This window comes from Onychomys torridus, chromosome X (assembly GCF_903995425.1).
Source record: "Onychomys torridus chromosome X, mOncTor1.1, whole genome shotgun sequence".
Taxonomy (NCBI): domain Eukaryota; kingdom Metazoa; phylum Chordata; class Mammalia; order Rodentia; family Cricetidae; genus Onychomys; species Onychomys torridus.
Window position 1 is genome coordinate 7,063,228 of NC_050466.1, and position 27,370 is coordinate 7,090,597.

At 38.4% G+C, this 27,370-nt stretch overlaps 1 protein-coding gene across 16 annotated transcripts in view; it reads right to left on the reverse strand.

The window, feature by feature from the left end:
* The window catches only part of Cask (calcium/calmodulin dependent serine protein kinase), a 340,650-nt gene that overhangs the window by 60,517 nt on the left and 252,763 nt on the right, over positions 1 to 27,370 (reverse strand). For 11 of the 16 annotated variants that reach the window (XM_036175421.1, XM_036175418.1, XM_036175422.1 and 8 more), the window contains exons 11-12: positions 26,045 to 26,062; positions 16,463 to 16,584 (exon numbers count right to left, since the gene is read on the reverse strand). In XM_036175421.1, the coding sequence (XP_036031314.1) occupies positions 16,463 to 16,584; positions 26,045 to 26,062 (140 nt within the window). The remainder of the gene's footprint in view (positions 1 to 16,462; positions 16,585 to 26,044; positions 26,063 to 27,370) is intronic. The other 5 variants (XM_036175420.1, XM_036175419.1, XM_036175431.1 and 2 more) reach the window with 1 other exon arrangement.

Genomic DNA, 27,370 nt, shown 5'->3' on the forward strand with positions numbered 1-27,370 from the left:
AAATGCAAAGAGACTGCCTCACCTGGGGTGCCCTCCCCCGTATATATTAAGGAAAGAATGTGTGCTTCCCATGAGTTAAAGAAACACCTCAGAGGGTAGCCTGCCCAAGGCCATTCTGATGGAGTCCTGTCCAAGAGGACTGCCTGCACAGAGCAAGAAGACCCAGAAATTGGGGATCCGGCTAACACCACGGGCAGGAGATATGAGTGTGCTGCTGAGGTTAGCTGCAGGCTGTGCCAACAGTGCTAAAGCTGCACATTTGCAACTCAGCGCCAACACTGGGATGCCTGCCACATTCAGGGGCATCAACAACCGAAAAGGAAGTGGCTGTCTGATGTTCGTGATATTAGAACATGCTGTGTAAGGGCTTCTTTCTCTTCTCCTTGCCCCTTGAGTTCTCCAATATAAGATAGCAGCACACACTGTTTCCTCAAAAATGAAAAACTTGAACTTGTACATAGAAATTATAAATATATATTTGTAAAAAAATGTTGAGGACCACAAAAATAAACACAGCAGAAATACTTATTTTAGCTGGTCTCTTTAGGAACTAGATACAATTTCTATTTGATCCTGCTTGTACATTAAAACTTTTCCCCCGAAATTAAGCACATTTGATCATATTTAATTCTTTTTTGGATCTTTCATGTCTGCCTTACTAAACAAGATTGTTAAGATAGAGAAGACCTCAGCTACCAATACAATTCTCTTCCTTCATTTTGGATAAATGTCACCCGAGCACCCATGAATTACAAGTCTTGTTTGCTAGTCTGTGGCACTAGTAGAGGTGGTGGAAGTGGGAAGAAGTGGGGCATAGTAGGAGAAATAGGGTCACTGGGGCTGTGCCTTTAAAGTAGATAACAGTATTCCATTCCCTTCTTCTCTTTGCCTCTTCTATGTCATGAGGTGGGCAGCGTCTTCGGCAATGATGTATTGCCTTCCCACAGGCCCAAAAGCAATAGGGAGAACTGACTGAAACTTCTAGAACTGTGAGCTAAAATACATCTTTCTTCCTTTTTAGCTGATTATCTCAGCTATTCTGTCATAGCAACTGAAAGCTGACCAATGCAGAAGTGAAAACTAACATCTACTCAGGTGAAATGCCACACTTCAGATTACACAAGCAGAGCAGCAGGGCCCTTTGTCTCACACCAGATCTCTCTGGACTGTACTAGAACTTAGTAATACCTAACAACTAACAACCCATGGTAGGGAATGCCTTTAGTAATATTTGTGGGGTAAAGCTGCAGAAAATGTCATTCATAGACCATGGAAAAAATAAATATGATTTGGAAGTTATTAGTCAATCAATTGCAGGTTTTGGCATGTTAAGATCTGAATCTTATCCGGACCAAATAGGAATTTTTTTAGGATTTAGGGTTATCTGGTCTCTGTCGCTACCATCAAAGCCTGTGGTGTTGTGCTGTTAAAATGAACAGACATGCTATGTTTCAATGAAATATTTATCAAACAAGTAGTTGCTTGGATTTGGCTTGAGGGTGAGAATTTGTAACCTCTGCTCTAGAAATTTAAATTCAAGGTGGTCTGGCAACATCAAAATATATTCCTTTTTGTTATTTGCATTCCTTAAATCTGAAGATAATGAAGTGTATTTATAAGACTGGCATGCTGAAGCAGACAGGGAAGAGGATGGGAAGATGTTACTAAATTATCCTTAGACGGAAAACAAGGATGTGGAACTCTATGACAAGTTCAGCACTGTATATATATATCCAAACCACACACATAGCATGAAGGCCGAAACGAGGAAATGTGAACAGCTGCAAGGGAAACAGGCTGTCTCACACCATGGCACTCCAGACAGGCCTGTTCCCTGCCAGTCTTTGGCACTGTGTCACATGCAACCCACACACAGCTACATGGACACACGTCACCTCTGTCTCCAGGAGAGTAGGCGCAGTTCCATTGACAAGCTGCACTCTACACTGTACAAGTTCCAAACAAAGCAGAGTAAACTCAGTGGTAATATTCAATTCCTGTCTCCTGAGCACTCCTGAGCATGTACTTTCCAACAGAAAGATGAAACAAACCAATATATTGCTTTTAATTTACTTGTAAAGCATTCAGTGAAGCTTCTTTTTTAAATGTCATACTTCATTACATCTCACTCTTGATTTGGTAGTCCTCAAACAGAAGTGGTTGCTCATTGTTTTATTTATCATCGAATATTTAAAATAGAATTAGTGGGAAGATGCTATGAAATAACTATCCCTGGGTTGTATAACCCATTTTGCCCCACAGAGAAAACAGTATCAAAGGACAATGATACATACCACTTGAGACAAGATTATAACTCTCTTTCTCTCTCTCTCTCTCTCTCTCTCTCTCTCTCTCTCTCTCTCTCTCTCTTGGTTTTTCAAGACAGGGTTTCTCTGTATAGCCTTGGCTATACTGGAACTCACTCTGTAGATCAGGCTGGCCTCCAACTCACAGAGATCCACCTGGCTCTGCCTCCTGAGTGCTGGGATTAAAAGCGTTCATCACCAGTGCCCGGCATGATTATAACTTGTACAAGACTATGAGCATGGACCAAATAACGAATGGGCTTGGAGAGCTGCAGAGAACATTGAAGGTCTTTAGCAAGCACCTAAAGACACTGATGCAACTTCCTGTTGGAAAAGATTTCAAGTTTGTACTTAGCCACAAAATAATGAAATGTGCCGGCAGTCCCAGTAAGACAGATAATAAGAGGATGAGCAAGAGTGCATGAAGTGATGGCCATGAGATACGAAACAGATTATCTTAGTAGGAACTTCCTCCGTAGTTCTGTGAACCATCTGTGAAAGAGCCCGGGGAACAGGAACCAAGCTCCACTATCACACCTTAGTGAACCGAGAAGTGACAGGCAAAAGGATTCTTTTTCACTTCTAATACATTTGAAATCCAGCAAATGTTAGGGAAAGGTAGGGGATTTCATATTAAAATACAGGGAACTCACAAGCAGCTATCACTTTGAAGAGGATTTTTTTGAAGTTGTAAATTGGAGAAAAATTTCTGAGATCTAAACTCTATTTTCCTATGCAAGTTAACATATCAACTTGATGTCTTCAGCATAAACACCTACCCAGGAGGCTTGAACAGAGGAGTTCTGGACAGGCTGGGAAACCCCATCTCTTAAATATAAACAAAACCAAAATTGAAAGGCCCTTTCAAAGATCGCTGGCATAATTAAACACAAGATAGTGCAAAGATAGCATGATGGGGCCACACATCCTTAGTATCATCAAGCATGAGATAATGCAAAGATAGTCCATACAGGTCTGAATATTATAAAAGAAATATTGTAAAGCTAAAATGGAATTTTCAAAAAAAAAAAAAAAAAAAACCTAAGGAGCTACAAATTTATAAACGCCAATAAAAATGTCTTACACATTTAAGAATGATTATGCATCATTGTGATTCTGTGATTTATAAAAGGATATCAAGACCACCAGGGTATTTTTTATTTTATGGAGTAAGTATCTGTCTATCCTATCAGTATCATTTCCCCTTTATAGACTATGGATTTTTCAAACCTGTTTAACTAAAAAATACCACCCCCATTCTGTGTGTGTCTGAGTGCGGTCCACATATGCTTAGGTGCCCAGAATCCAGAAGAGGCTGTTAGCTCCGCTGGAGCTGGTGGTACAGATGGTTGTGAGCTGCTTGACACAGGTGCTATGGGCTGAACTCTGGTACTCTAGAACAGCAAGTACTCTTAACTACTGTACCATCTCTTTAGCCCCCAGTTTATCTCGAATAGTTAAAGAAAACATTCAAATATTAGTCATGGAGATGACTCTCCATTGCAAGGTGTACTTCCATTGTCTTTGAACAGTATCATTACAATTTATGCTATGAGTTAACTTTCCCTCCAAATATTCAGAAAACAAGTAAATTAAGCACCTTTTAGAAATTGTAAACTAAACTTGTGTTTCATTTCAAGAAGTATGCTAAACCCTCAGAATCTAGTGACTGGAGTAAAGCAGTGAGAGTCCCAGAACCAGCTTGTCCTTGGGTAGGCCAGCTCATACTGAACAACTCAAGCTGGAAATGAACTGGGAGTATACTAGTGGCTGGAAGTTTTGAGTTCGATGTGCCAGGAAAGCTTAACAGTGTAATAATAGCTTACTACTGTAATGCTGGCTTAACAGCCTAACAGTGAAATGCTAGCTTAAGTCACGTTTTAGTGGGGAATATATCCTGAAGTTCTAAGCAGCAGCTCAGCTGTCTGGTAATATGATAGTCTAAAGTAAAGCCAGGACTGAAGTTTGCTGTGGGCAGTGAAGATAACTGAAAGATCAGTATCTTTGCTAACTGAAAGTCAATTGTAGCGGCATTCCTGCTGAGCTCCTGGCCTGGTTCCAGAGAGCAGCACCTAGACCTAATCCTTCCTTTGTTTAACCACACCTTTTGTTTCTCTTACCTTTTGTTTCCCTTATCACCTATGTGAATCTTGTCCGAGAGTCAAGGATCAGAGAGTCTCCCAGGGATCAAAGGCCTATGTGAAACTTGGTCCAGGAAACCCGGAAAACCGAGGTACCTGATAGTTCAAGTAATTTGCACCTGGTATTTGGTCTCTGGGAGCTCCTTTTGGGTTGCTTTAAAGGTACGGAACTTAACTATCTAAACTGTAAAAAAGAGTAAATAAATATGCCCTAGGTGAAGGGAAGAGTGCTTCAGTTCTGAGGCTGGACCCCCCTGCAGCCATGATAGGCTAAATTCATTCTTAAGATGCCTCTGTGTCTGCATTCCATGGACCCACATGAACCCACACACTCGTGTAGCGACCACACAGCTACAGTCAACTGCTTTCAGCAGCAAAATGTTGCATGTAGACCCTTATTTGAGCATGTACAGCAATGCTTTGTTTCAGTCTTAGTTGAACATTGCACTTCAGGGATTTACTTTTGAGTCCAAGAAATTAAGAGCTGCTTAACCTCTGAGTTCAGTCTAAACAGCTGTCCCTTTGGTGGCTTAATATAGGCCAGTGTGGCAATGTCTGGTGATTCAGCAGCTCTTTTTGAGAAGGTGAGATATCAGCCCCAGATGACCTAACTTGATTATCATTTTTGAGTTGGCAAATAGCTTTAAAATGAACTTCAGAAAGAAACAAATTACACCTGCTCTTGAGCAACAAAAATAAATAAATAAATAAATAAAAACAACCTCCAAACAAAACAAAAATCAGGAGGGAAAACAATCAATCATGGGATATGATATATGCATAGAGTATAGGCAGCTCTTACTTTAATAAAATCTTTTAAAAGAATTTATTGCATGCATACGTTTGCCTGGGCTCCTGGCACATAAGTGGAGGTCAGAGGACAACCTGAAAGAGTTGATTCTTCCTTCCATCATTTCGGTCTAAGTCATGGCACTCATGCACCCTTATTTGCAGAGCCATCTCACAGTGCAGGCTGTCATGTTGTTTTTCTTTTCTTTTCAGGACAGGGGATGGGGCAGGGGTTTCCTAGGCTGGCCTCAAACTGGATGTCCTTGGCCTTCTGCCTCCACCTCTTGAGTGCTGACATTACAAAGTATGTACCTGATTTATAGGGTGCTGGGGATGGAGTCCAGTGTTTCAAGCATGCCAGGCAAGCCCTCCATCAACTGAGATATTTTATTTGAAATAAAACTCTGTTTTAAGAAAGCCTCTGGGGAGAAGGCACTTTTTGATATTAAAGACAAGAGTTTGCCCAACTGTGAGATATTTACACTCTGATATGAATTTACTTCCTATTTTTTAAAAGTGTTAAAACCTCATTTATTAGCCCTATTGTTCTTACATATCTATGATTGTATAAGTGAGAAATATTTACACTAAAGAAAATCTCACTATCTATCCGCTGCTTAATAAAGACATTGATATTACAAGGGATTACTTTTGGAAGCCATAGTAACTAGCAAAAACAAATTTAAAAGGAGACCAACACAAAGTTGAGAAAAAAGCAGTTGTTAGATTGTGTGTTGTTAGATTGCTAATGCTGCAAGCTAGTCATTCATTCATTTTTTTGGTTTATTTTCTTGAGACAGGGTCTTGCTATGCTTTGCTCAGGCTAGCCCCATGATCCTCTTGCCCCTGTCTTCTGAGCACTGGGGTTACAGGTATGTACCACCACATCTGACTTAATTTCTTAATTAGCCACCATCTTCATACCTTCAGTACAGAAGGTAAGAACTCTGAAAAGCTTTAGTCTTTCCTCTCATATGAATACCCTAGATAAAGGTTGGAACTCCGTTTTGCCTTGGCTTTCCAATGAGTTTAAAGTGTAACAGAGACACATGCACACAGTTCAATTCTGGGATGTTTACACAAACCAAAAGTCATAATCATGAAGGAACTTGCCTAGAACTCTACTATCATCAGGTTAGTGAAACGTACATACTCTTGAAGTGTTTTATCCATTAACTCATACAAAAGAAAAAGCAACCATTTCCTCTTTAACGGAGCACATCACATTCCTTTCTGGAGAAAGAGATAGCCTTCTTTTCCTTGAGAATGAGCAGAAAGAGGAGCTGGTACTTATTGCACTTCAAAGGCTCTTAGAAACGTTCTTTGCCTTCTGATAAAGTAGAATATAAAAAGAGAATGGCACTCAGAGTGGGTGATACTGACCCTGGGTCACATTAATTTAGTATTATAGTATCTGCTTTCGTACTGTAAAGTCAATGTCCAACCCCGGTTTATGTAATCCAACCAAAGAGGAATCAGATGAAGCCCTGTAATCCACAGCACATTCAGAGAAGACAGTGCATTCCTTAAAAAATAATAGAGACTGTAGGAACCAACTTGGGATCCAGAAAGAGTAATTCTGTGAACAAGAAACTAAGGTAGAGATCAGCACTTTGAGAAGTTGTTTTTTCCTATTACATATTTACCGTATAGCATGGACAATGGATGAGTGGGCAAACAAAATGCAACACACACACATACAATAGACTGCTATTCAACCTTAATAAAGGGGGAAATTCTGATACATGCTACAACATGGATGAACCTTAAGGACCATGATGCTAAATAAAATAGGCTCATCATAAAAAGACAAATACTAGGCCGGGTGGTGGTGGCGCACGCCTTTAATCCCAGCACTTGGGAGGCAGAGGCAGGCGGATCTCTGTGAGTGAGGCCAGCCTGGGCTACCAAGTGAGTTCCAGGAAAGGCACAAAGCTACACAGAGAAACTCTGCCTCAAAAAAAAAAAAGACAAATACTGGACTAGTGAGATGTCTCAGTGGGTAGAGTTGCTTGCCTCAAAGCCTGTTGACCTGAAATCCATCCTTAGGACACACATGGTGGAAAGAGAAAGTCAGTTCCTGAAAGATGACCCTCTGATCTCCAGATGCACTATGGAACATGTGTGCTTAAGCAACACACACACACACACACACACACACACACACACACACACATAATTTAAAAAAAATTAAAAAGAGGTAAATACTGTGTGACCCACTGAGGTTCTTGGAATAGTAACACTATGGAGACAGTGAGCAGAATTATAGCTGTCATGAGCTAAAAGGGAGTGGGGATGGAGACCTTGTTTTAGTTTTAGTTCAGCTGAGGCAGATTAAAGAATTCTGGAGACAGATGGTGGCAATGGCTGCATGATAAATGAATGCACTTAACCCCCCAGATCTGTACACTTGAAAATGCTCAAAGTGGGGCTGGAGAGATGGCGCAGTGGTTAAGAAGAGGTGCTGCCCTTCCAGTGGACCTGAGTTCAGTTCTCAGCATGAACACTGGGTCACTCACAACTGCTGTAACTCCAACTCCAGGGATCCTACATTCTCTTCTGGCCCCTGTGGGCACCTGCACTCACATGCATGTGCACACACATACATGTAATTAAACATAAATCTCAAAAAGTTAAAAATGATTTGTTTATCGTAGGAAACTTTTGTAATATATAGAAGTATGACACAAATTTTTGGCAAATTAGCCTGGATTTAACTTTTTTTCTGAATCTTAAGATGATTTCCTCCATGAACACAACAAATGGTTTGATTGGAGTATGCCAGTCAAGGCCAAAATAAAACAAAACAAAACATGTGGAAATGGTCAATTTCATGTTAGGTTTATGTCATAACCACAAAAAATTCCAAATGGTGATGCTACATTATATAATATCTGCCAAAATCTGTGAAGTTTGGGAAGTGGGGAATACATACTTGAATGTAGGTGGAATGATCAAAATAATACTGTCTGATATGCCCTCCTCAGTGATATATAATGTTTATAACTCATAGTGTTTCCAAACAAGCTGCTGCTCCTTTTTCTTCATTTGTTTTTGATATATGGTCTCATGTATCCCAAGCTGTTGTCTATGCATTCTATAGCCAAAGATGGCCTTGAACTTCTGATCCTTCTGCCTCCATCTACTGAGTGCTTGGACTATAGGCATGTGCAACTATATCTAATTTTTGGAGAGCTGGGGATTGAATCTAGGGCTTTCTGCATGCTAGGTAAGTATTGTGCTATCTAAGCTACATCTCTAGCTCCTAAAATAACTTTATCTTGAAAAGATACAAAAATGCTAAGATAGATTTGAAAAAAAACCCAATTGCTTTTGCTCACTTCTAAGGGCTTTGTTGAAGTCCACGGTTTGCCCATTGTAAGTAAATAGATTGATGGCTTCTGGTAAATATATAGCTGCGATGTTTCACCTTGACTGTCAACTTCATTGAATCTGGGCATGTCTATGAAGGTATGTTCTAGAAGATTAACAAGAGGGAAAACCCTAGCCAGGCAGTGGTGGCATACACCTTTAGTCTGAGGCAGAGGTAGGCAGGACTCTGTGAATTTGAGGTCAGCCTGGTCTACAGAGTGAGTTCCAGGACAGCCAGGACTATGTAGAAAGGCACTGTTTCACAAAAACAAAAACAAAAACAAAAACAACATGAAAGACCTCTCAGAGGGGGCAGCACCTCACAGTCTAGGGAAAAAGGAGTTTAAGAGAAAAACAGTGCTGTTTTATGCCTGCCTGCCTTTGTTCCTTGTTGGTAAATATATCTTATCTTGTTGCTTGATGGGGCTATGGGCATTTTTTTGCTGACAGTGGACTCCAGCTTTTTCTTCCAACATGGACAGAAGGGCAGCAGCTGTCTAGGAATTCTCCAGTCCTTGAGTACCATATTTGAATTGCTTAGGTATCCAGCCTTGTGGACTGAACAGTTACTGGGTACTCAGCCTTTCCAGTGTGTAAATAGTCACTGTTGAATATCTACCCTATATTGTGTAAGGCCCTTTGTAGTACATATTCATTCTATTGGTTCTGTTACTTCAGAGAACCTTAACTGACAGTTACATAATTATTACTTCAATTCAGTTTTAGAACATTTCCCCCAATTCCCTTGTGTTTGAAGAAATCTTTGTCTATCCCAAAGCAATAAAGATTTGCCCCAATATTTTGTTTTAAAGGTTTTAGGAGCCATGCCACCAGTGATGTATCTTAGTGGCAAAGTACTTGCCTAGCATGCACACAATCCCAGGTTTACTTCCCAATACTACAAAACAAAATTTATAGTTTTAAACTTTTACAATTAATGATCCATTTTGAGAGAATTCTTGAGTATGGTTGTAAGAGTCCACTTTCATGTCTTTGCTTATGGACTCCAACAGTGGTAGTTCTATTTAAAGACTATTCCTTTGTCATTTAATTGCCTTGACATTTTTCATGAAAATTAATTAGTTAGAAATGTGAGAATTTATTATTTATTTATGTCTAAATCCTTTTTGTTTCATCAGTCTATATATCTATTTTTGTTTTCTATAGCTTTATAGTGAATATTGAAGTCGATTCTCTTGCATTATTATTCTTTGTTATCTTAGGACATGTCCATATAAATTTTAGGACCACCATGTCAATTTCTAGTTCTCTACTGCTCCCTCCCCCATGCTGGGGATGGACCTTGGAGCCTTGTGGGTCCCATTGATTTCTACAAAGAAATACTGCTGGAATGTTGATAAGAATGGCATAGATCAATATTGAAAAATGCTATTTTACCAATAAATACACATCTCCAATTATCTGGTTTTTATTTACTTTCTTTTTACAATATTTCAGTTTTAAGCACATAAATCCTATGTTCAATTTATCACTAGGTATTTTTCTTTTTTGTGATAATATTTTCACATTACTTTTGATGATATACAGAAACACAGCTTACATCTTATGACCATGCAAAACTTACTATTAATTCTAATAGACTATTATATAGATTCTTTAAGATTTTCCATATGTAAACCAAGCATAGTGGTGCATGCCTTTGATCCCAGCTCTCAGGAGGCAGAGGCAGGAGGATCTCTGTGAGTTCAAGGCCCACCTAGAAAGTAAGTTTCAGGACAGCCAGGGCTGTTACAGAGGAAAAACCCCGTTTTGAAAAAAAGACTTGAGAACCAAAAACCAAAAAGAAAAATATTTTCACATTTCTGTGAGAGGATAATTTTACATTTTCCTTTCCAACCTTCATGCTTTGAATTTTGTTCTTGTCTTATTAAATTGCTTAGAACCTCCAGGGTGATGTTGAAGTGGTTAAGAGTGGATGATCCTTTGAGTGGATAAATAAAATGTAGTATAGAAATATTCTGTAAAACTCTGCTACCAGAAGAATATAAAATCATGTCATTCATAGCAAAGTGTATTGAACTGGAGATTACCAAGTTTAATGAAATAAGCTTAGGAAGAAAAACATATTTCCTCTCACATGGAGAATCTAGATTTTAAAAAAAGACACAAATGGCTATATGGGAAGAAAGAGAACAATGGAAGAAGGTTGGGGGGCAATACAGGATAATGGGGAATTAAACATAATAATGCATGAAAATGTCACAATGAAACCAATTATTTTGTACAATCCATATATGGTAATAACTTTTTAAAAGTAAGTAAAAAGAAGTGGACAACCCTTGCTTTATGCCTAATTGTATTTATTTTCTGTTGCTGCTTAAAAAGTGATAACATCAGCTAGGCAGTGGTGGGGCATACTTTTAATCCCAGTACTCAGGAAGAGGAAGGTGAATCTTTGAGTTGGAGGCCAACCTAGTCTATAGAGTGAGTTCTAGGACAGCAAGAGTTATGCACAGAAATCCTGTCTCCAAAAAATAAAACAAAATGAAACAAGTGACCATATCAAGCTTAATGGTGTGCTGAAATATCTACATTAAAAGGACCCAACTAACCCAGCTCTCAGGTTATCTTGTTTTTAGTAGCACTTTCTCACTGCAGAGATGGAAACACAAAGAAGTTGTTTTTTAATCAGTTAGAAATGGTGGAGTAAGCGACTCCCCAAAGCAAAAACACTTTGATCTTCAGCCCTAGGAAGTGGACAAGAGCACAAAGACCACTGGGCTTAGGCCCACCACCCAGCTAGCTTGTACCTGCCAAAGCCGATGACTCTGTGAGATTGGATGGGGGCACTACTAGTAACTTGGCCTCCAAAGGTCCTCAGGACTTCTCATTCCAGACAGTTAAGTCCAGAATTCATGAGAAACAGTTTTGGCATTTCCTGATTGGCAATATTGTTACATATTCAAACTGTCATAACTTATTTCTCAGACTCTAAGTGGCTAAAAAGTTCTACTTCTTTTTTCCTTTAGGAAACTTTTGAGTTCTAAAAATATTCTATTCCAAACATGTCTACTAAATTAATGTCATCTCAAAGATGCAAAACAGTAAATCTGGAGTGGTAGTTTCTATGCTAGATGGAAAAACTCTAACTCTCTCTAAGCAGTAAAGCAATACAATAAAGATGTCAGCCATATATAATATGAGGGATTCCAGCCAGGACTTGTTTATTTCTATTGCAATATTTTAACTTATTACTTAAAAATAAAACACTACTTAATTTATTAGACAGTCTACTTACAAATGAATATCTAAATCAAGCTACGCCTAGAGCTGGCTTTGTGGTTTTAGCAATTCATTTACTGGTTACAGTTTTAGAGAACAAGCTAATCATATTAGTTAGGTGGGACATCATATTCACTACTGAGATGTCACCACATCCTAGCAATCAGAGGTATGACATACAGTGAGTGAAGTTTGGAAGCTTAGTTGTTAAAGTGAGGCAAAGATGATGAATGTGTCATTTAATACTATTTTATAATACTTTACTTACAAAGTAAACATTTATTCTGTAATAGGAAATTTCTCTAAGAATGAAAAGACTGCGAATTGTTATAAAATAACATTTGCAAAATGCCTTTTAATTTGAAAAATAAAACCCTCAAAAATGTATGATCAATTGATCACCCAAAATACCACACAAAGTCTAAGCTAGCACTGATTCAAAAGACCACAAGAAGACAAAGTCTATACTTTAATGTTTATTTCCAAGAAAATAAAATGAGTAACCTATACTTTAATACTTATTTCCAAGAAAGTAAAGTGACTAACTGATGGGATGACATTGAATTATTTTATGCTGGATTTGTGCACTTAGCACTCATAACTGATTCAAGTCGTAATTCGGGGTAAAATCAGTTTTTCACGCTGTCCTGAGTTGAATTGTCTCTCCCAAAATTCTGCTCTATCTAGAGCTCCAGAATATAACTCATTTGGAATTGGAGGTTTTTCAAATGTAATTAAGATGAGGTATAGTGGATCAGGGTCAGCTTTAAACTCAATGGTTGGTGTCCTTTTAAGGAGGCCATGTGAAGACAGATAGAAGCACAGACGACAATGAAATATGAGGAACACGTAGAGCCTGGAGGGAAGTGTCTACAAGCCAAGGGATGGGGGCGACCAACAAAGGTTGGAAGTGGCTGCTTTCAACCACTTGATTTGTGATACTTTGATTTGGCAGCCTCAGGCAACTAGTACTCATGCCAAATTATATCTTACTAAAATTACTTAGTTCATATGTAGACCATCTTAACAGAGGTGTCTTAGAATTTTAAACAGAGGCTGAAAGAAGTTGACCCAAGCAGGTCTCCCTCATGCCTCTCTATTTCTGCCTACAAAATGAGGAACAGTGTTCAAGTGCTGGGAATTGTTAGGCAGCAAATATCTGGAGATTTTTTGACTCATTTCTAACTACAGATTAAACTAGAATTCAAATCAGAACGTACCTTCCTCTACAGAACCAATGGTTTTCTCCTTTTATAAATCCATACATAATAACTGTACATTATTAGTAGAGAATGGTGTGATGTATTAAAAAGTGGATGCTGGGCAGCAATCAAGGTATTTAGTACATCTGTCACCTCATACATTTATCCTTTCTTTGTGGTAAGAATACTTAAAATCCTCTTTCGTAGCTTCTTGGAAATATTCAATACAATATTGTTTAAAAAAATCACCTTACTGTGAAAGAGATCACCAGATGACATTCTACTTGCCAACCTCTCCCCATGCTCCCACCCCCAGCTCCCTCGGCTGCTCATAATGACTATTCTTTCACTCAGTGTCTGTGAGTTCAGTGGCAGACCCCACATTTGAGTGACATCATGCTGCAGCTGTCTTTCTGTGTCTGGGTCATTACACTAGTCATAATGCTCTTCAGCTTCACTCATGTTGTTGCAGACGACAGGTACGTCAACACTATGGTAATTTTGTTCGCTCCAAATCCTAATGATGTCCTCCTGAATGCTCAACTGCTTTAAATTTAAAGTCACAACTAGGGCGAACAAAGCCCGCAGAAGTTCTTCAGTCATCTCAGGGACTTACTGTTTTGTTAGCTTAAAACTTCTGGTCTCAAACTTAGATGTTTAGAGTATTACTGGATTAAGAAGAATAACATAAAATGGTTCTCTGGGACTCAGCAACCTGAAAGAATTCATGGTCTGCAAAACTATGCCAGTGGTTATCACTACTGAGGACCCTGTAAAACAAAAGAATTCATACCAAGCATGGGGTGTGGAGTAGTGGAAGGAGGAAATATGAATGGGCAAAGTTTTAAAAATTTCTTCCCAAGAGCTGTTCATACTTTCTTTCTCTTGTTTTAAAATTTTAATTTGTTTACTACTACTACTACTACTACTATTATTATTATTATTATTATTATTATTATTATTATTATTATGTGAGTGTGTGTGTGTGTGTGTGTGTGTGTGTGTGTGTGTGTGAGAGATATGTATGTGTTGGTTTGTGGGGGATCCATGTTATGCCACGTGTGTGGAGGTCAGAGGCAACTTTGTGGAGTTGGATTTCCCTATGTGGGCTTTGGACATAAGACCTGGCAGCAAGTGCCTTTACCTGCTGAGTCATCTCACTGGCCCTTTTCTTTTGTAGACAATCTTACTATGCAGAGCAGGTTGGCTTCTAACTTGTGATCCTCCTGCCTCAGTCTCCTGAATGCTGAGGATCAAACCAAAGATCTTGTACCTGCTAAGCAAGTGTTCTACCACTGAGTTATATCACCAATCTATGTCTGTGTCTAGCTTGTATTTTCTAGGTCCCTTACATTCTAAAGTCAAAGGTCAAAGGACAACTTACAAGAGTTGATTATCTCCTTCCACTATGTGGGTTCCAGTGATCAAATTCAGGTCATCATGCATGGCAGCAAGCACCTTTACCTGTTGAGCCATCTTACCAGCTCCACACTCATTTTAAAGATTTTATTTTTAATTATGTTTACATACATATGTTCTATGTATGAGTATGTGCCTATGAATACAGCTGCCTATAGAAACCAGAAAAGGGCACTGAATCTCTTGGAGCTAGCTGTCTGATGTGGGTGGTGGGAACTGAACTTGGGTCTTCTGGAAGAACAGCAAATGCTCTCTCTCCAGCCCCTATACACATAATTTAGAACTGTTAATGAGCTCTGACTCATGTACGCACTGTATAAAAAGCCAAATTAGGGGAGGGGTAGATGGCTCAGTGAGTAAAGTGTGCACTGTGTAAGCATTAGGGCTTGAGTTCAGATCCCCGGAATCCTTATAAAAAGCTGAGCTCAGCATTATATCCATAACCTCAATGCTGGAGGATCCCTGCAGCTCTCTGGCCAGTCCACCTAGACAAATAAAAATGCTGCAGGTTTAGTGAGAGACCTTGTCTCAAAAAATAAGGTAGAGAGTGAGCGAAGAAGACACTCCATGCCAATCTCTGGCCTCTACATCTATGCATATACATGTGCACATGTATCCACATAGCCTCATAAATGTTACCCCCCTCCCCACACAAAGCCAAACTAACTAAGGAACTCTGATAATTAAAGTTGACCAAGTTTATGGAGCGAAGCCACTGTTCAATAACTATAATTATACAATGTAAAGTTAAAACATCATGCAACATTCTTAGCTTAGCTTTTCCCATAATGGTCCTCATCAAAATATGGCTCTACAGGATTTCAAAGTAAAAGATTTGTGCCTGAATTAGTTTGAGAAATGCTATTAAATAAATCTCAAAAGGTCTCTTCAGGACATCTTAGCACTGTTAATATAATAATGCCCATTCTGAATCCCACACTTAGTCATCAAATAGCCAATCAATCAGAGTCTTTTCTCCCTCCTGCCACAGTATTATCTAGCAGATGACTGTTCTATAGAAAATCCTATAAAGTTTTGCTTTAGTGTGGTCTGTATTCTGTGGTGGATGAATCAAACGGTTCTACCCACCAAACAGTTCTAGGTCTTCCAAAGCAAGTTCTGTTCTCTTCTTAAGACAAAGAGCTTCCTACAAAAATGACTGGCATGTATTACTACCATCAGAACCATCCAAGAAGACTTTCACTGTAGGACTCAATTAAGTTTTGTGATACTACACTGAAGGCAGGCATGGATGGTCAGTTTCTGTTTCTATTCTTTTCTTTTTTTTTGGAGGGGGACAGGGTCTCACTATGTAGTCTTGGCTGGCCTGGAACTCTCTATGTAGACCAGGCTGGCCTCAAAATGACAGAGATCTGCCTGCCTTACCCTCCCAAGTGCTGGGATTAAAGGCGTGTGCCACCATACCTGGTTTAGCTTTTTTATTTTGTACCCTAATCTGCTGTCAAAGAAGCCTGCCAAATTTAATGATGGACCATCCTCTTATGTTTGAAGAAGACACCAAATTAATGAATCCCAGTGTCTCAGTGATAGTAAATATTTATGTGTGTGAATATATCTAGTCCATTGCACAGAATCTCATTTGTTTTTTATCACTTCTATATGCATGCTTGAGGAATAATGTTTTAAGGCAACAGAAAGAAATCTGTTAGGATTAATAGTTTATTATAATAGAAATAAAAAATATCTTGGTAAATTAGGGCTGTGCTATACTTTCAAAAGCTCATCACTTGCATGCACACATTATTTGAAAGTACATACAATTTTCCCATTGCGGCTGGCTAGCATTGTACTACACATATACTTTATTTTAGCTTGTAATCTGTACTATATAGTTTGCCCCATTTTTCACAGACCCAAAGAAATTGAAAATGGAGTGCTAAGCTAGAGATCTACGAAACCTTATAAAGTACAAAGGTTTGCTAAATGCTAAATGTTCTCCAAACAAGAAAACTAAAAAGATGAGACTTACATCTAGCAGTGTGTGAAGATGCTGATCCTGGAAAACACTGTGTAGAAAATCTAGGTCCTTTTCACTGCAGTCTGTGAGTGCATGGATCTCTTCCAGGCTGTCCAGCACCTGAGAGACGGCTCCTGTTGGGGGGGCGGGGTGAAATGGAAAAGAAACTGCTAGTACACCATCAATATTACACTAGCTTGCATTTAATAACAATGAGCTTCAGAACTCAGAAGGCTTGTGTTCTTATGAAGGAGAGGCTTAAATGTGCTTCCTATCATTTAAGGGCACAATATCTTGAGTGTTTACATTCTCAACAACAGATTTGTGTCTTTTGCTTTTGAACGTGAACTTAAGCTTGCATATTTAAATTAAAGCACTCTGTCAACACTGGGCTACTGTGACAGAAGATCTGGGTGTAGCAAGTTAGATATCAGCTGGACAGTAAGGGTATGAGGACCACAAGGCCTTGGCAACGTTATAGAAACAACACAGGTGGGTCTTTTACATGAGGCAATCTATCAAGAACCAGGAGAACAGTCGACGAGGAATAAGAGGCACAGACTATCAATTGAGAGCTCTCGCTACTTAAAATAAGCTTGGATTTTTTTTTTATAGTTTTAGTTAGCAAATACCTCAGTCAATTTACTCCTTTTAAAAATTTACATACAAAGTCAAGAGACCCAAAGTCATTCTAATTGTCTCAGGACCTTATGCAGACCCCAAGACAAAGGGTTAGTAGACAAACAGGCATATACAATTTTTAGGAAAGCTGTTTTGTAGGGCAAAGAGAATGGAAGTGTTATCAGTTTCCCTACATTTCTTCATGCTCAGTACACTAGGTAGGTATCATTAGTGAAAGATACATATGAGCAATATTAAAATCATTTACACAGCCTTAAAGAACCAATCAACTTGTTTTACTCTTCAGGCAATATGCAAATAAACAGTCTATAAAAAGAATCCCAAGAGGCATCAGCACATTTGTATATACCAAGAACGTCTAAGAATAAGTGCTCCATTCATAGTTAAGTCTTCAGATCAGTGGTCCTCAGCTGGGTGGGGGATTTGGATTCAGCTCTCCAAAGGAGCATTTCTTAGTGTCTGGGGCTATTTTGGGTTGTCACAATAGCAGGAGGGAGGGTGACTATTGGCCTGTGGTAGTAGAGTCTAGGGATGGTACTGAATATCTTCCAAGGTCTAGGACAGCACCCCACAATGAAGAGTTACTGACCCCAAATGTCAGTGCTGAGTTTGACAAAGCCTTTTTCAGACAAAAGTGGAATATTCTTTAGGAACCATATTGAGTTCTTCTTGTCTCCGATCCCATCTATTACAATGCGCTTATTGGTAAGAATGTAAATCAGTGTTATTCCCTAGAAGGTAATCTGGCAACACATGTCAAAAAACCTTAAATGCTAATGTGTTTCAATTTGGTAATTTCATGTGTAAAAATCTTCCTTAGAGAGAAAAATAAGAGGATTCTGTATAAGGATATTTGTCAGATAAAGGGAAGATAAATCTAATAGATAATAATTATGTAAATTATAGGATGTTCACATAATGAAATATATAGCTGAGTAAAAATTATTTTGAAAAAAAAGTAAAGATATAGGAAAATTCTCATGATATAAACTTTAGAAAAGTGGTTTTTTAAAAAACCACAGACAGACAGACAGGCAGACATAGACACACACAGACACACACACAGCGAAAAAATTAGAACTAAACACACCAGAAAAATTAGAACTAAATACACCAGAAAAATTAGAACTAAATACACCAGTAGCTCTCATTTCCCTACTTAGTTCATCCTGTTCTTGTCCATATGCCCTAAGGTTTCTACAACAGTGAAAGCAAGTTGCTACCTAAGCTACTGATTTTTGTAGCACCAGCTACATAAAAGTTTTTGTGTTTAAGTCACAAATCATGTGGCTATCCACATGGAAATTACTGTGGCTATTTAAAAAACTATCTTTATTTTGGGACAGTTATAGATGCAATGCACTTGTACAAAAATGACACAAAGATCAAAGTTTATCCAGTTTCCTCCAATAGTATCAGATGACAAAACCTTAGTAGACATCACAGTCAGGATGATGACATAGGTACAATAAGCTACAAAGCATCCATCCCCACAAGGCACCTTCATGATGTCTTAGAGCCATCATTTGCCTCCCAATCTGTTCTCTCCTAAACCCTGACAACTACCAATCTGTTCTCCACTTGTATAATTTTGCCATTTTAGGGATGTTATCTAAATGAAATCACATAGCATATAACCATTGGAGATTGACTCGTTTTCTAAACCCAACATACTCCTCTGCAGTCATCTAGTTTGTTCCTCTTTGCTGCTGAGTTGTAGTCTATGGCATGAATATGCCAATTTGACCATTTATTTGCTGAGAAATAACTAATGGTACTTTTGGATATTTTCTGCCTCTCAGGCTACCAAGCTTTTCACCAGAAACATTAAGCAGATGTTGAAGGGCTAAAAAGGTCCAAGGTAGAAATCAGTCCTCATTGCCTCTGCTCTTCCTGAAGATGTATGGACACAATCTATCGCCTTTTACCTGCTCTCAGGATTTGTACTTTGCTCAATGGAGCAACAAACAAACAAACCTCTCAAAGAACAGTACAACAACAACAAACCCTGTAAAGTAGCACAAGCACAAACCCAGCTTTGTCCATCCTTACTGAAGGAAAGTTAAGAGAGCATGTAGGAAAAATTAGTCCCCATGTCCCTATGAATCTCAAATTCCCCAAAGCATATCATCACTAGCAGAATTAAATGATACTGGGGCTATCAAATTATTAAAATCAGTTCTAAAGTCCTGAACTTATAAAACTAAAACAATAAAAATATTGAGGAAATAGTCTTTTTGTATACTTAAAGTCAGCAGATAACATAAGACCTAGTTATTATTTCTGTTCACTCATTTTGGTAATTATTGTGCTAATACACACACACACACTATATAGCAGCTTACTAATAAGATTAAGACAAAATGTATTAAGTGAGTACTAAGATGGCCAGGCCAATCACTGGAAAGCAATTCTGCCTGTACCTGAACAGGTTATATCATTGGTTGATCTGTGAATTCCCCAAGTATCTGTGACATTCTTGTCCTGTCAGCACATTCCATGACTTACTTACTGGACATTTGTTTATTCCTTTTTTAAAAAGAGTAATAAAATCTCCAAGGCAGGTCTTTATTTATTTTATTATGTTATTTATTGTTATTATTATCTGTTATTTATTTTATAATGTCTACAAGCTGTACACTGGATTAAGTCCTTTAGACTGATTAATAAAGGCTGGAGAGATGGCTTGGTGGTTATGATCACCTGCTGCTCTTGCATAGGACCCAGGCTCAATTCCTAGCTCACAATTGCCTGTAATTCCAGCTCTAGGGAGATTTGATGCCTCTGACCTCTGTGGATACCTGTACTCATGGGATATACCCCACCACCACACACATATAATTAAAATAATAAAAATAAATTTAAAAAGAGAACTCATAATAACAGTAGCTCCTAATTCTTTAGTTTCTATTATTTGCCAACACATAAAGGCAGAAATCATTCCATCTTTCTAGATAGGAGATCTGCTTCCAGAAGGTTCCAGAAAGGTTAGGAAGTGCTCAGCTCTGGCCTTGTCTAGATTCAAAATCTATGCTTGCCTGACTCACTACACTAATTGGCTGTGCTAGGAAGCATAGAGGAAGCTTTAACAGTTAAGGTTCATGCATAGATATGGAGGTTGGAAAGGAACTTGACCCTATTGCATTAGCCCATAACTAAGTGCCTTACTGAACTGAATGTTTCTCCTTTGTGCCAGGTGCTAGGGAAGGGCTTTAAGGAAAACAGAACTATGCTCTCGAGCCTCAAGGAGCTCTCGGGTTGGTGTATGCAGGAGGCAAACTACACCTTGAAGTGAATGATCCTGGGATAGGGTTGGAAAGGAAAAGGAGGATGAGTCCTTGCCTTAACCAGGGGATGTATCTGCTGATGGGGCTGCTGGATAGATGTCTTTCTGAAAACATCGAAGAAATTTGTTAGCTTTGCATTCCCATGGTCTCCGATGGTCTATTAAATCTCTTTATCTGTTATTTCTGGAGTGACTTATAGTCAAAGCTTGTACACAAACAGTATTCATTTAAAGTTCTCTCTCTCTCTCTCTCTCTCTCTCATGAAAGGGAGCATTTCCCAAGTTGTACTCAAACACTTACCTACTTACAGGTCTGAAAAAGGCCCCTAATTTTAAGTGTCTGCAATTATGTAGGAGAATTGTTTCATTTAATTTTTCTTTCATTTTTTTTCAAATCGAATAAACGGTTTTTGCTCTAATTTTAAAATCTTTTCTTCACCTTTGGCCACTGTTGTTAATTCTTCTTCTTCTTCTTCTTCTTCTTCTTCTTCTTCTTCTTCTTCTTCTTCTTCTTCTTCTTCTTCTTCTCCTCCTCCTCCTCCTCCTCCTCCTCCTCCTCCTCCTCCTCCTCCTCCTCCTCCTCCTCCTCCTCCTTCTCCTTCTCCTTCTTCTCAGAGACGGGGACTGAAGCCAAGGTTACAGTCATGGCTGGCCGATACTCTTCTACTGAGCTACACTTCATCCCAAACTATGACCATTTCAATAACTTCTTTTTAAAGAACCTATTTTAGTCTTATTACTTGTTTATTTCTGTTGTGCTTTGTTTTTGTTTTTGTTTTTCTGGAGACAGGGTGGTCTAGAACTTAGAAGAACTCCTCTAGCTCTGCTTGTACCACTGTGGCCTGCAGTCTTGTTCTTTCTTTGGGTTTGACCAGCAGAACCACAAAATACATTTTCAGCCTGACAGACGTGTACAACTAGTATCTCTAATCAAGCACCAAGCCCATCTAAAAGGCTCATAGTTTTTCAATGAAAGAACAAAGGTAACAAAAATAAATTAGCCTGGGGCTGGAGAGGTGGCTAGTGGCTAAAAGCAGTGGTTACATTTGCAGAGGACCCAGGTTTGATTCCCAGCAGCCACATAGTGGCTCATAACCATCTGTAACTCCAGTTCTAGGGGATATGATGCTTCATCTGATCTTCAAGGGCACCAGAAACGCACGTGGTATACACACACACACACACACACACACACACACACACACACACACACACAGAGAGAGAGAGGGGGGGGGGGAGAACATTCATACACATAAAATCAAATCAAATCAATAAACCTAGTTAAAAATCTAAATTGACACAAAGTTTCTGGTAGGGCTTCCCCATTGTTATTGCTTTAGATTTTAAGTATAGGCACTAGTGGTAATTACACACACAGATGATTAAGCTGTTACTAGTATTCATTTTATAGATCAATATTGTCATATAGGAACTAGCTACTCTTTTCAAAGATTGAAAATGATGCTTTTCCTATAAAATCCTGGAGTAAATTTCTAACTGCCTTAAAAAAATCAGCCAATAAGTAGTCCCCAAGTTCTCCCTAGGAGACCGCTATCTAATGGCACAACTGCAGGCATCCTGTTTGCTTTTGTATTCTGGGCTGTACGTTATAGAGTGTGTGTTTCAAAAGGATGCTTTATCAAGGATCCTTGATTAAAAATAATTTTTTTCTAAACAAATTTCCAAGAATTTAGAGTTAAGTATTAAAATAGAAGATTTATCTACAGAAAATATTTCATTGTTTGGAGAGAGAGTCTTACTGTTGTAGCTCAGGCTGGCCTCAAATTCCTGATCTTCTTGTCTCAGTCTCCCAAGAGACAGGCTTACAGGTATGAGCTAGCATGCTCAAATCAAAATCACAGTGGAAATTATTTCCATACCAACACATGTATGGTAATTTGTATTTTTATCTTTGCTATCTTATGTGATTTTACAATAACCCTGTTATGCAGGCAAGTGCTTTTATATTTGAAAAACAGGAGGCTTATCAGGTTTTGATAATCTATCCAAGGGCCACTCTCAGATGGGGAGCAGAGGAATGAAACGTAGCACCCACCTGTGACTCCTGTTCCAGGGTTCGCTCTGTAACCTCAAACCATATAGTATCTTTGCAATGCACCCAGGTCACTTGTTCAGTAATGCTGTGCTTTCCAATTTCTAGACTCTTTTGAATATCACTTGCATTTACCATATAAGGTTCTTTTCTAGCATTTGGTCCAAATTTTTACACTGATAAATTTACTAAAAGAAATTATATCCTGGCTTAGGATAATATTTTACACAGTTCATTCAGTAATCAAGTGTGTCTCTAAAAATTCAGGTTGAAAAATCATACACTTGAATTTTGAACATTTCTATTTTTCAAAAGAATCTCACTTCTAAAAATGTTTTTCTGAAAAGTCTTCTGTTGCTATTACGAAACAATAGTCAAAACAGCTTAAATAGTCAACTACTTTAAAAATGTTTTCTAGGCCTATGTATTTAAAGAGGAATATGTTTTTAAGGTCAACAAAAGCTTTGGATCCAGAACAGTTTTATTTCAAGAGTGGAAAAGTCTCACAAAAGATTACCAAGTGAAAATAAACCCAAAAGGACAACAGAAAAATAAACAGAATAATGATTAAACTAAGCGGTTCTCAGTGTCAATGTAGGCTGAATCCCTCTCAACTCCCCCCCCCCTGCCCCAACACACACACAGACAGCAAACGATGAACAATTCCAAACAGGCAGAAAGGCTGACAAGCACCCAGCCCACAGAGTTGTTACCAGCTTGCTGTACTGCTCTATCACATGTAGAGCCAGCTATCCATCTGGCAATTCATTGTATTGTATTTCTCATTCATGTCAAAGTAAGCGGCAGTCACTTCGCTCTTAAACAGTTCAGCAGATTTCAATTCTTCTCCAGACAAACTTTAAATACAGCAAATTATACACATCTCAAGTTTGCCAGTCAATCAGCTTTGGTGTTCCAATGTTTACATGGCAGTTATTTCAAGAAAGATTTGTGTGCATTTCTCATATACATATATAGCTATGCAACTTGCTAACACTGGCAAATGAAGCATGTGAATGCAGCTCACTTCTGAAGGGGAAGCAATACCTTCTATTGCCTATTTCATGAATGGCTCATTAACACAACACTGTACCACTGTACACACACTCTTATCACCCAATAAAATCCTCTCCCTTGCAAACATGATACCTTTTTAAAGACAGGATCTCATTATGTAGCTCAGGCTGGCCTTGAAGTTATGATTATCAGGTCTCATCTTCCTTGAGTTCTGGGATTATAGGTGTGAATCCTGTTCCTGGCTAAGCAATATGTTTAAAAATTTTGTTTTGCCAGGTTTGGTGGCACATGTCTTTAATGCCAGTACTCAGGAGACAGAGGAAGGCAGACCTGTGTGAGTACAAGGCCAGCCAGGGCTGCATAATGAGACCTTGTCTTAAAGTTTTTTTCTTACTCAAAAGTGTACTTTATTAAGTTAAATTCACCAATTTAATTGTATACTGTCATCACTCAAAAAATATCACCCCTGTCTAACTATAGCCTCTCTTCTCACCCCCATCTTCTAGCCAACAACTTTTATTTTCAATGCACAAAGCAAATTCAGGCTTTTAATCAAGCTATAAGCAATAGTAAATTCCACAATGGAAACTGTATTTTGAACTCTGGCATGTATATTATATCCAATTGCAGTTGTGAAAATTTGTATAAGATGATAAATGTTTCAGATGCTTTATGTATAGATGATGGTACAGGTACCTCAAAAATGTATTAGCTTAAGTTTCTTAAGGAACTCTACATACATATTTCATCAGTATACAGAGCTACAATTCTAGTGACATCATGTTTATTAAAATAGTCTGTTTCTAAGTAGTAATATTCTTTCTTTTTTATTTTTATTTTTGGTGACAAGATGTCACTATGCCGCTCTGGCTGTCCTGGAACTCACTTTGTAGACCAGGCTGGCCTTGAACTCATAGAGATATGCCTGCCTCTACTTCTCAAGTGCTGGGGTTAAAGGCATGAGACAGTAGGCATAACTAGCAACATTTTTGAGCACTATTTTTTCAAAGTACTTTAACAATATTCTGCTAGCCCTTAAATGCCCATTTGTGTAAAGTTTTACACAGATTGGTAAGGATGACTGATAGGATGCTCATCCTCAACTGTGATAATAGGTGTGGCTGGTTAAAAAGGATAGTGAGAGAGGAAAGAGGAAAGAGGAGAGAAGAGAGGAAGAGATTGCTTGCTTGCTTGATTTTCATTTTTATAGCCACCAGCATGGATATATAGGTAGTCTCTGGACCCCTAAGATCCTGTCCTCTGCTATTCCAACCATTTGTGATCAACTCCTTCTCCTGGCATGGGGACTGAGCATACAGAATGTCACTTCTGTGGCAAAGTTAAAAAATTGTTCTGTCTTGGGAACACAGGGAACAACTCTTACCTTCTCTTTAGTCATTTGTGTTGGGGCAGCAAGCTGCCAGGTTGTGAACAGCCTTGTAGACAAGGCCACAGCCAGTGAGTAAGAGAAATTTTCTACTAACCACTGCACGAGTTTGAAAGATTTCACCTATAGTCATTGCCTTCGAAGGGGGATGGCAGCTCTGGAGTGCCATCACAAGAGATGTGGAGGCAGAGACACTTGGTAAAGCCATGCCCCTACTTCTGATCCTCAGGTGTTGTGAGGAGGATGAGGCAATTCAGTACTCAGCCACAGATCACGAGTGTATGGTGAGATTTTTGTATCGGCTGTAAATTTAGCTATAATATCAAATGCATCAAAAGTGACAATGAATTTAATTTAATTGCTAGCATTCAGATTTTCTAATTTATCTTTGTCTCTTATTTACTTTCCTTTAGTAAACATCACTTTGAGGTAAAGTTTTATTTTGCATTTTGAGTACTGATATTGATGCAATCCACCCACTTTATCTGGACTGTCTCAGTCTTACATATGTGTGCATATTTCTTACAGATTAATTTTCTCACATATTCAGATTACATCTTTTTTTTGCAATTAAGGTACACACATCATTACTCTTTGTTATTTATTTTTTTGAGACAGGGCCTCACTACATAGTCCAGACTGATCTCCAACTTGCGACCTTCCTGAGTCAGCCTCCTGAGTGCTGGGGTCGTACCAGTGTACCTCTGTGCCTTCCAGTCACTCTGATGGTGAAGTTGTTAAATGGCATGAGTTCAGGGCTTACTTCACAGCCCAACATTGATAAACTCAGAATGGACTCTGTATCAGCAAGAAAACCCACTTATGTGTAATGAAACTGTCAAAAGAAAACTCACTTACCCTGAAAGTTTTCTTTAAAGCCAATTTTGAAATAAAATGTTATCTTTTCCCCCCAGAATGAATATATTTATGTTTGAAATTCACGTGTGAAATAATATTAAGCATGGTTGAAAATATAACTCTGCCTACCTCCTCCCCAACTTTTGAAAGAAATGAGAAATTAAGTTGAATAACAATGCCTCAGGAAATCAATATATACAAGTTCTCATTTTATGGTCAGACAGTGTTAAAATTCACATTTAAACATCTAAACACAAGCAGCCACGGAAAAAGTCAAGCCAATTATGAACCATGCAAAGCCAAACACTTTTGCATAAAGAGAAACCTTAGAGGAAAACAAAGGATACCTACTTTCTGCTGCTAGAAGTCCTAGGAGGAAGGCAGCGTACGGACAAAGGACAAACACGGTTTTAGAGCAGGCAGGTAGGTCATCAAGCCATAGTTGGGCCCACTAGATAAGCCACAAGCACAGCCTCCCAGCCAACCCTCCCTCCAAATTTCAGACATCAATTACTGAGATCGAGTGCTAAATTCTTTGCTTTGGAATATGAGAACAGACTATTTCTACTTTGAATTAAGTAACAAAGCAACAAGATACTGTTTACCATAAGATTAACCTTAGTGAATCTAGTAAATGCATAATGAATGAAGTTTAATAATCAAAATAGAAAAGCATTTCTCAGAAAAAATTGTTTTACATTACAAAACACACTTAAACATCTCCAATTTTCTTTGGATGACAGGTTGGGGAGATGATTAATTTTTAAACTGTGATTTTGAATACAGTTTCTCAAATGCTACTCATTATGATAATACATTTTAATTTAAGGAAATAACATGCTGTATTTTGTGGGCAAGCAGCTTTAGTCACTGTCCTCAAACTTCAGATGTGGTAGAGAGAATTTTAAGAAATATTGAGAGACAAAATTGGGATTGCCAATTATTACTTTTGTTAGGCTTATTTTTAAAAAGTGTACCTACCCATCATTTCTTAAGAATAGAAAAGGTATTATGTAAGGTATAAGACAAAGACAGTCAGTGTAAAGAATGGGCAGCTGGTGAAACACTGTTCTCTGTCTTCCCAGCTCTTCCTGCCCACCCCCAGCACCACCCTACATAGAGGTTCTGAAGTCGTTTCTCTCTCTCTTGTCTTGGGCTTGGATGCTCTTGCTGGTAATCACAAAACAATGCTTCCGGTTTTGTAGTGTAAAACAAACCCGTTCAAGTTGAAACAGAAAGACAGAGGAAAGGGTGACTTTGGGAATTTAAAATAAACAAGTACAAGGATAAACAGGGAATCCTTTGGGTTTGAAAATTAATGAAAATACTAAAAATGAGATGGAAGTAATGAAAAAAATGTAGATCTTTTCATTTACAAAAGTGCAAAGCTCTATTTGAGTCTAGATAAGATACACAAATGGCTTTCTGCAGCTGATGCACTAGTGCTGGCTGCAGAGACGACATGGCTTGGCAGATGGCTGTTTGGTCAGTAATGTTGATTAGGGCACAAGGCCTTCCTCACAAAGGCTTAGTATTAAAAATTAATTTTAGAAATGGATGAATAATTTCTGATAGCTATGTGAAGAGTGGAGGAAAATGTTACACTTTTCTTTAAACACCTCCTTTGCTTTTGATTTCTGACTACATAAAAATGTCCTCTTCATTTAGGGTAGTGAT